Here is a 15,094-nt window from a genome sequence, read left to right on the forward strand (position 1 = left end):
TGAGTCGCACCTCAGATATGCCCTTTCATTCTGGGGTACGTGTTGTGCGACTCAATTTGACCGCATTTTCAAGCTCCAGAAGAGAGCTGTTCGATATTCACTGGGACTAAACAGCAGAACTCATTGCCAGGATTTTTTTTAATTAAAAATATTAACTCTTCCTTTCTTAGTTATATTTGAATCCGTTTGCCTAATACGTGAGTATGTATCAGCTTCTCAAGAAAGGCCATCTCACACTTATCCACTCGGAAACGCGGAGCAAGATCTTTATCTACCTACCCCACGCTCAGAGTTAGTTATAAGTTCAGTATTATACAACTCGAAAAAAATGCACAACTGAAATCAAATCCATAACATAATTTTCTTCATTTCGCAAAGCATTGAAATCTTATTTACTAGACAAGGCTTTCTACGCCGTAAATGACTTATATTTTGATAATCGAATTTGATCTTGTAAACACTGGTCTAATATTTGCTATTACTATATTTACTATAAACTTACTAAATATTTTTGAATCTTATTTTTATTTTTTTTTATTCTTTGACATTGTAAACATGTATAAATGTTTATTTTAAACCATAAAACTGACAATGTAATTTGTGTACTGGTTTCGTATTCTCTTTTGTTTGTTTACTTTACTTTTGTCTACAAATTGTAAAACTTTTTGACAATATATACTCCAGGGTTGTCGCAACTAACGTCGCATCCCCACGCCTAACCGTCACCTGTTACGATCAAGAACATCTTCTTCTTCCAAGTTACGGTCCTCCATTGCCCTTCTGATGGCCTCATTCCAGGATCTTCTAGGCCGTCCTCTTTTCCTTTTTCCAGGAGGTGACCAGCTGTAGATACGGTAGGGCCATCTTTGGTGTTCCATGCGTAGCAAGTGTCCAAACCACTTAAGGCCCCTCTATTCGACTCTATCCACTATTGTCTGTGTGGCATCCATTTTGGCTCTGATTTCCACGTTCCTAACTCTGTCCAGTTTAGATACTCCCGCACTGCGTCTCAAATAGTCCATTTCGAGTGCATTCAAAGCTCGCTTTTGTTCAGCTTTTAAGGTCCAAACTTCACACCTATAAGTTACTACCGACTCCACTAGGGCTGTTCCAATATGTACTTTTGTGTTTGGTCTTATGTTTTTGTCCCACCAGATGCCATTCAGTGCTCCTATAATCTTCCGCCATTGTTCTATTCTTGCAGATACTTCTGTTTTGTCCAGTCCCTTTCTGGTTATACGTGCCCTCAAATATTTAAACCATTCAACCTGTTTGAGCTTTGCATTGTCAGTAATAAAAATGTCAAATTTATCATCTGAATTGATCACTAGATATTCCGTTTTATCAATGTTCACAGTAAGGGCCCATTCCGTGTATGCCGAATTTAACCTACTCATCATGAATTCAAGGTCGTAAGCATCTTGAGCTATGACCACCTGATCGTCGGCAAAATTCAATGTAACCAAACAGTCATCTCCTACAGGGACGCCCATTTCCCCACACCTCTTTTTCCAGTCCCTAGGAACCACTTCCAAATACAGATTAAATAAAAGAGGCCACAGAGGACATCCCGTCGAAGGCCTTTAGTTGTAAAAATTACCTCAGACAGTTTGTTACCGCTCTTAACACGAGCTGTGTTGTTGTTGTAGAGCACCTTAATTAAATTTATGAGACAATCATCCACATCAAGTTGTTCCAGTATGTACCATAGTTTAACTCAGGGGATGGAGTCGTAAGCTTTTTGAAGGTCTACAAAAGCTAGATGTGTATCTTCTTCACGTGAATTCCGTTTTTCTATCAGTTGTTGGATAGTAAATAGATTATCTATACATGAACGCCCTGCAGTAAAGCCACTCTGCTCTTCACTGATTTTGTTGTAAGTAGATATTTCTAACTTATTTCTAATTATTTTTGTAAAAAGTCTGCTGAAGGTGCAATTCACACTAAGACCTCTGTAGTTATTCGGGTCTTTTCTGTTCCATTTTTTATATACAGGGTGTTTCAAAACAAATGCGAAAAACTTCCTTGTTCAAAATAAAGGGTAGTTTGCTTCATAAACGTTGGGTCAAAAGTCAACCATTAGGGAGATATTGCGGTACAAAGATGGCGGAAAAATAATGTTTTTATTTTTTATCTTGAAAACGAAAAGAGATAGACTAATAAAATTTTATGGAAGCATTACTGTTATGAACACACACTTTCTGGTAATTTTTTCACTTTTTTAAAATGAGTGGAAGGGGTTGAAATAAACTACCCTATCATTCTTGTTAACGAAATTTAAAGAAAATCTTATCAAACACATGCAAAAAATTAATTTGGATAGTTTAGTTTGTTTAGAAACTTTTAATCTCTTGTATTTTTTGATAAAACTCACCGATTTGAAATTAAAAAATAAAATGTAAAGCATTACATGTCAGGACAAAAAACATTTTCTGATAAAGAATCTAGTGGGCTGCTGTATTTTTTTTAGGAAAAAATCTAGTCGGCCGCTGTTACTTTTTAGGATGTTCCTAATATTATTTTATTTGACATTACTCTATTGCAATACGTTATTTTCTAGATGATTATTATTATCGTTATTATCACTAGATTCTTAATCTAAAAATGTTTTTTGTCCTGACATGTAATGCTTTACATTTTATTTTTTAATTTCCAATCGGTCAGTTTTATAAAAAAACACAAGAGGTAAAAAAGTTTCTAAACAAACTAAACTATCCAAATTAAAGCATGTGCATGTGTTTGATAAGATTTTTCTTTAAATTTCGTTAACAAGAATGATAGGGGTAGTTTATTTCAACCCCTTCAAACTGGAGTTATTTAATTATTAATAAATGTACATAGTTTTTTATTAAATTTTGTTGTTTTAATTTGAGATATATCATTACTGAACATCTTTAGCCTGTGGTAATTTTCTTAATTTTATTCTTCTTATTTTTAAATATCACCTTAACTTGGCTTAAATTAAGTGGTGCCCAACAATATGCAAAAATAATTAAATGAACCTACACCTACTGTTCACCAGACGAAGAGCAGCCGTACGCTGTGGTTTTCTTTTTAATTTTTACCATCTCTTTATAATTTTTCCTAATCTTTTAAAAAGTCGCCGCAATATAGGCTAACTTCCATTCATTAGGTATTTTATTCCGATCTACTTTACATTTTTGACAATAATAGCATTTATTTATTTATCTAGATTGGAATGCCCGTCAATATTTTGGGTCGCGACCGTTGTACGCGATCTGGCGCTGCTATTGCAGTTGCTAAGAACAAGCGCAAACAAAAACAGAAATAATTTTCTCTTATCCAAATCTCTTGTCAAAGTCAGAATCTTCAAAAATTATAAAATCTTTCAAAACATGAACCGGTCTCGTTGAAAAAATTCCGAAAAGTGTTTAAATCGTCCATTTTCAAAGTAATTATTGCTCTCTTGTGAGTTTAATTTAAGTTTTATTTACTCAAACCAGTGATAATTGTGACAAAATGGCATTAAAAAGCTGTGCTGTAAACTGTGAACTGCAAAAACCATCGTGGATCGTGGCATAACGTCGGTTTCCAATAGTTCATAGGTATTTCATACATGTCCTTATATAAAATAAAGTTCCTTGTATGCAACACACTGTATTTTATTTATAAAATTAAAAGAAAATAATAATAAATTTGAGTAAATAATATTTGGCGATATAATTCCGGAAAAAGCCGAACCGCTCCGAAATTTGCAAAAGCTTTGGGTCGCGACCGTTGCAAGAACAGCGCTAAATAGTGTTTACTTTGTCCTTATGGGCATTTTCTAATCTAAACTTGATTTAATGAACGACATACTGTATCCAGATCTATTATTAATTTCAACATCGAATATTTTTCGAAGTATTGTACATCTCTAATGATTTGCCGCTCAAGTACTACAAGTACCGCTTTTTCTGGGTTAAATAGAAATTCTTTCTGCACTTACTGCAATATCTTTCCTGCCTCTTTGCTGCGGTAGATGTCGCATTTGTGCAGCGACTTGTAGGGGTCTCCCGGGGAGAATTGACCGGCGGCTTGGCACAACGCCCTGTAGATTTGGAATTGCAGCACCGTGCTGACGAAATACCTGAAACAAGAACGGATAATAAAGTAATATAAATACTTCTGTGACATTTTTGCGAACAGGAATATTATCAACAAGGGAAGACAAATAAATTTACCTAAATGAATAAAAACAATGTCGGGATATACTAATTATAACTGAAGTATGGCTCGAAATAGCAGAATAGCTATTAAAATATCGAAAAAAATTATACAGACTTTTTTTAATAGTTATTTTTTATAGAAGACTAAAAAAATCGCGAGTGAATTAATTTCGGGAGACGATAATGCAATTTTATCGTCGTGTATAAAAAAATTTTTTTTCCCTAGCGAGTTACGTTTTAAAAAATATTCAGAAATTATTATTTCAAGGAATTTATTACGAGTAGAAAAAATATTGTGCTGGGTTGGCGTTGGTTTCTACGTAATTTGACAAATAAATAAAGCTGTCTCTTTAGTTGTCAGTTTTGAGTCAATATTTTTTAATTCTCTTTCGTGTCGATTGCTGATTGAATTGGAGCCAGAAATGGCTCAAAACGAAATAAGTAAATTACCAACAGATATTCAGGCTGAGGCGACAAACGCCATATCCAAACTACTTCTATTTAAATCCCGAATAACTTATGAAAAGGAATAGAAAAATTTTCAAAAATGGAAGCAATTAAAAAACGTGCGAGAAGAAATATACAGCTTTTAACCTCTCCTATCTGTTAAAGTATCATTTAATCTACCTTTGTGGTTAAAGTACTATTTTATCTACTATTTTTGATAGACATAAGGCAATTTTAACAGTTGCTATGGAAAAAAAATACGTGCTATAATAGTAGATTATCAATAACAACTAGACACATGTAATAGGTACTTTCAAATATTGCCACTAGGTGCTATAATAAATATTACGCTTTATATTAATAAAATTCGAATTTTATGCGGACGAAGTCGCGGGAAAAAAATTAATATGTAATAAAGTATTACCCAATTAATTTTAAGCCAATCTAATAGTTGTTACGCAGAGACAAATTAAAAAATTAATTAAAAGAACTAATAAATTGCTAATAACTATATTAATTTTTTACTTAAAATTTAAAATAAGATTTAATTTCATAAATTAAGGCAGTAAAAACTCTAACACTGCATCTAAAATAATCTGTTTATTACATTATATAACATTCACATAGCTATTCGCAGCATTATGCTATTTATATACTTATATCGATAAACAATTTATGCAACTTGAGTAGATTTTCTGATTAGATTGATATCTTATACAGAGTGATACACTCTTACAAAACACCTTCATATTAAGAGTTTGTTTCTGCTTTTTAGCAATAAATGTTAATAACAGCCACTACCTATACCCAACAGGAAACCAAAGAAAAATGTTACAAGCAGACGTTTTCTTTTTCTCTTTTTTCCATAATGGAATACATGTTTTCTATATTTTAATTATGTCATAAGAAGTAAATAAAAATGTTTTAATTACTTTGACCAGAAGTTTTGATTGGCGTTGTTGACAGGTGACTAGTTTCGAAAAGTCGAAACATTTTGGAAACAAGGTTTCCATTTATTCTCGATTTATTTTCGAAACACGAGTTTCTCTCTTTTTAGACACAAATATGATATAATGTAGATGATTTGTGTCAGACTCCGTGTCAATTTTATAAAATAATAAATTAAAATTCCGCCATGTTGGCTAGTGGTAGCGTTTTTACCTAAAATATATATTTTTATCGGCTGTTGAGCTGTTAAACTCATAAGAACGCGTTTTACTTACATTTATTTAAATATTTTTATTTTCAGAACCTATGGGTGTTGTATCGTCGAACGGGACATAGGAAATCCCATGTAAATTTTAATGGGGTCAATTATTGGCTTCCCTAATTATTTTAGAGAATAATTCTATTTAGGTTTATTGAAGAGCACTAAAACCCACATTCAAAAGAATAACTTTAGATATTTTTGATTAGCTCATTTACGAGTTATCGCCGATTTCTTTTTAAATATTTCTCCTTTCTTATGGCCCTGTATTTACTTATGAGCACCAGTCAAGGTAAAAGATAACTGTCAAATGAAGTTGTCATTTCAGAAATTTACCTATTTAGTGCTTTATTATTATTGAAAACTCATTCCTACATCGGAAATCTTAAACATATTTGAAGGAATAGTATTTATGTCGTTTCAAAATTCGAAACGCTGTAGTGTGATCTATTCCTATTTCATTCTCAAGTTTCCTTGTTCTGATCTTTCCATCTTCTCTTCCACGCACAATAAAACTTCCAAGTCGGTATCATTTCTTTCATCTTCTCTTTGTTCCTGCCTTGCTTCACATCTGCAGTTATTTATTAGGGTACCTTTGGTCTGAAATCTCTGGATATTCCTTGCGATTGTAGATTTTCCAGGTATCGGTCTATTCGGATACATAGCAGCAAACATGTCCGACACCTTTTGATAACTATTTCCTTGATAATACCATTTAATCATCAATACTTTTTCTTCGGTAGTGTAATTCATGGCTAATATTTTCGATGTAGGTATAAGTTTTTGATAATAATAATAAAGCACTAAATAGATAAATTTCTGAAATGACAACTTCATTTGACATTTATCTTTTACCTTGACTGGTGCTCATAAGTAAATACAGGGCCATAAAAAAGGAGAAAAAAAAAAGAAATAACGGCGATAACTCGTAAACGCGGGCTAATCAAAAATATCTAAATTTATTCTTGTGAATGTGGGTTTTAGTGCTCTTCAATAAACCTAAATAGAATTATTCTCTAAAATAATTAGGGAAGCCAATAATTGACCCCATAAAATTATTTCCTATGTCCCGCTCGACGATGCAACACCCGATATAATGGTTGCAGAAAGAAAAATAAAAATCTATATTTTAAAGATGCTACTTGGGCGGAGATGGGGAACTAACTTCTATAAAACCGTCTCAGATACTGGCTTTTGTCAAAGCCTTGAGACTGTATGATGAGTTATAACTCGGGAAAGGGTTGGCAAAAGTTCTACAAACAGGAAAAGATCTACAAGTAGTTTGTTTACACTTTATTTGTATACGTTAGGTCAAAACAAACCAATGATCCATGATTATTATCTTTTATACATGTCTGACGAAAAACTCAATGTTTAGATATTTATGAAGAGTGGACCATCCTGTAGATACAGACTGAGCATAATATAACCCAGACATGAATGTCTGGCAAAAACCATAAGACCGATAAAAACAAATAATGTTTAATTCCATTCAGATCGAATAAAACTATTACATATATAGATAACGGTCCTGTTTATGGCACATATATAATAGTAAGTACCACTTTCTCCTGAAAATAGTACCGATATTCGACAAGTAGCAAAACGATCGTAAAATGCAAAAGCTCGGAATTTAATACACTGTTATTAGATAGGACGTAATGTAATATGAAAATTAGATAACGAACTGTCGAGTATTAAATAGCCTAATAGAAGTACGGTACCTACTATCTAAAAGAAATGTAACGTAACCAATGTAAGTATGTGATTGCTTTCGTTTTACTATAATTGCGAAATTTTCATGAACTTGACAATGACAGGGTTTGGGTAAATTTTACGTTGAAAATTGATAAAAACAAGTGTAAAGTAATCGCAAAACAAATTCCGATGCACGTAATCAACTTTGAGTGACAAGCGATGGCGACAGCGCTGCCAGATTGTGATGGATTTATGAGATGAATCATAATGTAAAATTGGGAAACAATATATTTATTATATAATTTTTTAAGATTTTATTTTTAATTTAATAATTACTATTTTAGTAATTAATTAATTTAATAACATAGTAAAATAATAACATATAAAATCCTACACGCGTTTTTAAAAAGAAACATATAACCACGCACTATGTCACTCCAGCAAGCGAATACGACACAGCATGGGTTTCCGGACTAAACGACTGGTGTATTTACACCACTCAATAGGCGTGTCGGGTTTGCCGAACGGTTTCCGATGCAGTCGCTTTCTTTCGCATCTGTTGTGATAATGTGCTTACCAATCAAACTTACTTCTGACTGCAAGCAAGTGTAATAAAGGACCTTTATTGTCACGTTCTCGTTCAAAATAGTTTATCATGGAAGCTACAACCTCTTTGCTTCGACTGTTTAAATGCTTCGGCATATTTTCAACACACAATTTCAAGAAATGCAATACAAAAACTCGAAAATTTAGTTCTTAAAAGAACTGTTTGTGCTTAAAAGTACAACTTTTGAAAAGAAGACTATGAAAATCACTTTAAACTAATTTTTCAGCTCTAAACTAAATAAAATATATGTTACAATCATTTGCTCTATAAAGTAAAATGAAGAGCTAGGTGTCTTAAATTATACAACAAATTTAAATAACAACTTTAGTTCATCTCTAATCTTAATCTTTAGAGAACAACAACTTTAGTTTTACTTATATCTCTCCGATTTCCGCTAAAAATCAATCAAAAATATCGTCAAAACTAATGAAAATTTTCTCATTTTCATTCTTTCTCTCTGATTTGATCGATACGAGTGTTTTGTAAGACACAATTACGTGCAACGGGAGATATACATATGTATAGCCCAAGAATGAAACACGCACTTTAAATGATTTGCGTTTTCTTTAATAATAGATTATTTTGAAATCGATATAGGGAAATCATTATTTTAATTATGTTAACAAAGCAAAAAGGAAAAAAAATCTTTTAACAGGCCTGTTTATGGACTGTGATTGCTCAATTTAATTATTTTTATGACACATACGATATAATAAATTAGTTTTTTTTTCGGACTTTCTTTAGTGACATTGATAAAAGTAATAAACTGTATATACAGGGTGGTTCAGTGCTTTAAAACGATTCAAATCATTCAAGAACAGCTGGATCGATTTTAATGATTTCTGATTTGTTGGATTCGTCTCTGTCCCAAATACTAGAATTACTCTTAAAATTTCGGAAACATATGCTTGGAACTTCGCCATCTGTCGCAATTGACAGCTCACGACATGCACGCTTATAACTTATTTATAATAGAAGAATGTAGACTGTAGAACGTAGTCTGTAGAGTGTAGTCTGTAGTCTGCAGAATGTAGATTGTAGATTGTAGATTGTAGTTGGAGATTGTAGATTGTAGATTGTAGATGGTAGATGGTAGATGGTAGATGGTAGATGGTAGATGGTAGATTGTAGATTGTAGATTGTAGATTGTAGATTGTAGATTGTAGATTGTAGATTGTAGATTGTAGATTGTAGATTGTAGAATGTAGACTGTAAAATATAGAATTTAAAGAAGACGTCCATTCTTCTAAAAGAGACCTGGTTTAAATTAAAAAGAAGTAGAACTTTAAGTATTTTTTCTAGTTCTTTTTAATGTAAAATATAAAATGTAGACTGTAGATTGTAGAATTGAGAATGTAGAATGTATCAGTGACATATTTAGAATAAAAATTTAACGGAAAATATAGTGATTATAAAAATGATTGAAAATAGTGATGAAAAAAATAGTGATGAAAAATATGAGATTTACCGAGCAAAAATCTCAAGTAAATAACTTTATTTTAGACATTTAGGAACTATGGATCACCCTATACATCTATGTGATAAAACTATTATATTTATTATATACCATTGCCTTGTTTATACTTTCGTTAATGAATATTTAACTAATCTATTCCGTCATAGAAATAACAAAGAAAGTGCAAGTACCATATGGCGTCGCCTCACTACCTTGGTACTAGTAGTGCCGACCCGGAGCACCCAAACAACTGGATGTCCCGCTAACCCATATCTTCACGGTACCGTTTCGATTACGTGCGCGTCCTTTACGTAATCTCGCGCCAGTACTACGTCAGATGGTACCCGGTTAGTGGCTTCTTCCAACATTAGAACGGTACCATCTGTCTTAATGAAGACAGTATCTATTTCAATCGAAATATTTCCTGTTTGAATTTATAAATATTCTTCAATAATATTAAGAATTTTTCACTTGGAAAAATTTTTAGTAGGTGCCACTAAAATTATAAAAGAATCGCCCATACTAAAATCTATACTAATATATAAAATCCTTAAGTGACTGACTCACTAATTAATCACGATCCTGCTCAAACCACTCAACGTAAGAAGCTCAGTTTTGGCATACAGGTTCATTCTAGGCTGTAGAGGTTCGATAAGAAGGGATTTTTCGAAATTCCAGTTCCAAGAGGGTGAAACCACCCCTCAAATATTACAATATTTTTTATTTAAAAAATGGTCGTTTCCGAAAAAAACGCTTAAACACGTGTATTTTATTTTGTTTTTTTAAATATTTTAAGATTTTTTAAAAATGTATACAGGGTGTTTCGAAAAATCTGGTCTTTGATTAATCACGATCCTGCTTAAAGCGCTTGACGTAAAAATCTGATTTTTGGAAAACAGATTTACTTTAGGGTGTAGAGATTCGATAAGAAGGGATTTTTCGAAACTCAAATTCTAAGGGGGTGAAACCACCCCTCAAATATTAGAATATTTTTTATTTAAAAACCGGTGAGTTTTTCGGAAAACTCTTAAAAACTTATATTCTATTTAGTTGTTTTACATATTTTAAGATTTTTTAAAAATGTATACAGGGTGTTTCAAAAAATCTGGTCATTGATTAATCACGATCCCGCTTAAAGCGCTTGACGTAAAAAGCTGATTGTTGGAAAAGGGATTTACTTTAGGGTGTAGGGGTTCGATAAGAAGGGATTTTTCGAAACTCGAATTCTAAGGGGGTGAAACCACCCCTCAAATATTAGAATATTTTTTATTTAGAAACCGGTGAGTTTTTCGGAAAAACTCTTAAACACGTATATTTTATTTTGTTGTTTCACATATTTTAAGATTTTTTAAAAATTTATACAGGTTGTTTCATAAAATATGACCATTGAGTAATCACGATTCTGCTTAAACTGCTTGACGTTTAAAGCTGATTTTTGGCAAACGGATTGACTTTGGAGTGTAGGGATTCGATAAGGAGGGCTTTCTCGAATTTGAAATTACAAGAAGGTGAAAACGCCCTTCAAATATTACAATATTTGTTATATAAAAAACGATTAGTCTTTTGGGAAAACGCTTGGACACCATCATCATACAGGGTGTTCCATAAAGTTGGGTAATGATTAACCACGATTCTGCTTAAACTGTTGACGTAAAAAGCTTATTTTTGGCAAACGGATTTTTCGAAAGTCAAATTCCAACGAGATGAAACTACCCCTCAAATATTACCAAGTTATATAATAATATCGCCATATTGCTTTTTCTCATGCTGACATAAATGTGAGAAAAATTTATCCAGTTTGTATGTTCATGGAAATTCTTGCTTTGCTTTATCATCACCATTACAAATGATTAATTCGACGCGAACGAAATCGCGGGTACACGCTAGTTATTACTAAAACACTTTAGTGTTTTATTACAGTCATTTTGACAGTTATTTTTTTCAAGAAATCAACCCTGTATGTTTATTCTAGTTGTCAAAAATTCTTTAGAACATTTCAAATATCATAATAATAAACCATAATAAACCACCTGTAATCTTACACGATTTTTTTGCATAACATTGCGTCAAACATTACTGTAGTACCCGAAACAAGATTTTTGACTGGTACCGGTACTACCTGAGACATCAATAACGGCATTGTATTCTTTTATTACGGTTTTTATGCAATAATTCTAACTGGCTGTGCTTTGGTGTTAAAATTGGGTATTCTATTTTATTATGAGAGCATGAGGAAACCACTTAAAGAGCACTACCTCCAAGGACGTCTGCTAAATAGTAGCTTTGTTTTGAGATTATTTAATTATCGGGATAAGTAGTAAGAAATATGTTGCGGTTTAGGTGAAAGTACCTACTAATATGAAGAAATATACCTAATGTGTAATAAAACGCATAAAATATTATTATTGTATTACCTACATTTACTTGTCATCAAATATCTTGGGGAACTAGATACTATTGATTAATTACTATTAGAATCTCGGACAGTGTGTCCCATTTTGGTTGAAATCATAGGGTATCTCCGTTATTAGTGAAGATAGAAGGGTGCGGTTTGCACAAACCTGTCCCACTTTTTCGTCAAACGGAAGATGCTGCAAACAAAATTTTCATAGCCCTCTTCATTTCTGAGCTACAGGGTCTTTTCAAAAATTTTGCAATTTCGGACACCCCCTGTATCTCTGTTATTGTTAAAGGTATCGAGAAGGCGAAAACTGCTTATTGTAGAACTTTTTACGTAGAATACAGTGGCGTAGTCTGTTTTTCTACCAAAAAAATATTTTTGAAAATATGAACTAAAGTTATGTTTTTTCAAATGGAACACCCTGTATATTTATAAATCATATGATCTGTCTTGCTACGAGCTTCTCAAAAATATATATCACTCTATATTTATTTTCACTATTTACTGCAATATTTAAAATATATCATTTTCTTATTAGTAGGCCGTGATAAATAACAAAAAATCAAAATGGTATTTACTAAAATAGTCATACACATATTAAAATTTATTTTGGATATTTTACTTTTGAAATAACTGTTACCACTGAAACTGTGAATATATTTTTCTTTTTTTTATAACGGGATGGGTTTGCAAATATCTAAATCTTGAATTATTAAAGCATTTTTCAGGTGTTCGACATTGTTGTAGTGCCCACGATATATTTCGTATTTCAAAAATCCCCAAAATCAGAAATCGAGAACGGCGAAATCCGGGAATCGAGGAGGCTATCAATATGCGTTCATTGGTTCCAATTCATTGATTTGAAAAATAATAATTTAACAGTATTCTAATATTTCCATATGATATGAGGGGGAATGTTGGCATCTTGTTGGCTAGTAAATGACGATCGTGACATTTAGCATATAAATTTACATATAAAATGGCAGCGATAGATTATTTCATAGCCATCGTTGACACGTATTTCTCGATCATACAAATTTCCATAGTTATGAGGGGGAATGTTCCCCATCTTGCTGAAAGTATGTTTCACGTAAATTAGCTAAAGGAATATCTTATACACGTATTTCAAGATTTACAAATAGCGGTACAGAGTTAAGTTTCCCTGATATATAAAGAATTTATTAGTGGCCCCCAAAATAAAACAAGAGACAGATAGCAGTATACTTTTAATAATTCTTTAGTTTCTTTTATTATCAATCATGGCCTATACTAATAAAAATGATATTTTAATGAAGACTTTTAAATATTGCAGTAAATAGTGAAAATAAATATAGAGTGATATATATTTTTGAGAAGCTTATGGCAAGACAGATCATATGATTTATAAATATACAGGGTGTTCCATTTAAAAAAACATAACTTTAGTTCCTATTTTCAAAAATATTTTTTGGTAGAAAAACAGACTACGCCACTGTATTCTACGTAAAAAGTTCTACGATAAACAGTTTCTTCTCGATAGCTTTAACAATAACAGAGATACAGGAGGTGTCCCAAATTGCAAAATTTTCAAAAAGACCCTGTAGCTCGGAAACGAAGAGGGCTATGAAAATTTTGTTTACGGCATCTTCCGTTTGACAAAAAAGTGAGAGAGGTTTGTGCAAACCGCACCCTTCTATCTTCACTAATAACGGAGATACGTATGATTTCAACCAAAATGGGACACCCTGTACAATCCAGACTTATACAAAATTCCTAAGTTTTTTATTCTAGAAGTTACAGATGCCTGACTCCTTTGATCTTGGTCTTGGTACTGGTCTTGATGTAAGACCTCTTCTTGCCAAAGCTCCAGCCGTGACCAGTCCAAGATCTGAATACATTTTCGTTTTAATATAAAAAAATCTGTGCAAATTAGATTTTGTGTGTTCCAACCAATAATTTGTAGAATTGATATTTGGTACATTTCTAATTACATGCGCCATTTTTTCTAATATACAGTAAACAAAATTCTATACTGGTGTCCTGCAGTGAGAAACCAATTTTCTAAAGTGTGTGAAGATAACTTTAAAAGCACCTGCATTAAAAAAATAATTTATAAACTATTTAAGTAGTAATCAAAATCATTACACCAAAAAAATTTAAAATCATTATACATTTTAAGTACCTACATCGAAACAAGAGATTTTGCATTCTTTATGTGAATTAAATCGCTACTTAATTTAATTCATGGAAGAAAGGTCAATGCGTCGGGTAAAAGTAACAGCATCATCCTTCGACGAGGATGTTCGATTACTTTACAGCCTTCAACTTCGCCTGTTATTGGATTAATAACTTTTTTTCTCAGCCGTTGCGTAAGTAAATCGTGTCTGTGGCCGCGTGTGAGTGAGTGTTACAGTATCGAGGGCAGTTGAGAGTGAAATTGTTGACCGTCTTCATTTTTTCTTTCTCTTCTTCTTCACTCTCGTTCTGGTCTAGATTATTATTCAATTCGGATTTTTGTTTAAAGGAATTTCGGGCATGTCGTAAAATGTTGCATAATGAAGGTATAAGAATTATCTTTCGGCACAAATATTCCTATCCCTGTTTCTGCTTGGATTTAAGAAGTATCAGTTAAGCACGTTATGGTTTGTTTTTTTTAAATGATGAGCAAACATTTCTCTCTTCCATACGTTAAAAAAACTTTTTACATACGTTAAAAAAACTGAAAAAAAATTCTTCGACTTAGTACACCTGTTTCATTGCCTTAAAGTAACGCTACCCCCTAAAAGTCGGGGTAACTTTGGTACAGATAACTTTTACTCGTAAACAGTCGTAAAGAAGTATTTTGTACCAAAGAAGGACACATAGCTATATACAGGATTGTTCACCACATACGACACGGAGTATTGTAGCTAAACGGTTAGATTTTTACAAATTGTAAGTTTTGGGTTCGTTGTAGAACTCTTAGAGCTACAATTTAAAAATAATTTTAAAAGATACAGAGTGTCCCTAATAAAATTATACTTCCTTATACAGAGTGTCCAAAAATTTATATTAAATATTTACTAGTTTTAAACGACAATAACTTGTTTAATTTAAATGGAACACCCTGTATATTTTACGTGATTCAGAT

At 32.3% G+C, this 15,094-nt stretch overlaps 1 protein-coding gene across 1 annotated transcript in view; it reads right to left on the reverse strand.

Annotated features, from left to right (window-relative positions):
* LOC115879437 (angiotensin-converting enzyme) overlaps positions 1 to 15,094 on the reverse strand; it is a 123,192-nt gene that overhangs the window by 35,415 nt on the left and 72,683 nt on the right. Inside the window, exon 9 of the mRNA XM_030896270.1 lies at positions 3,950 to 4,090. Within this exon, the coding sequence (XP_030752130.1) occupies positions 3,950 to 4,090 (141 nt within the window). The remainder of the gene's footprint in view (positions 1 to 3,949; positions 4,091 to 15,094) is intronic.

The sequence above is a fragment of the Sitophilus oryzae genome, unplaced genomic scaffold, assembly GCF_002938485.1.
Source record: "Sitophilus oryzae breed Bouriz unplaced genomic scaffold, Soryzae_2.0 scaffold_1576_pilon_pilon, whole genome shotgun sequence".
Classification (NCBI taxonomy): domain Eukaryota; kingdom Metazoa; phylum Arthropoda; class Insecta; order Coleoptera; family Curculionidae; genus Sitophilus; species Sitophilus oryzae.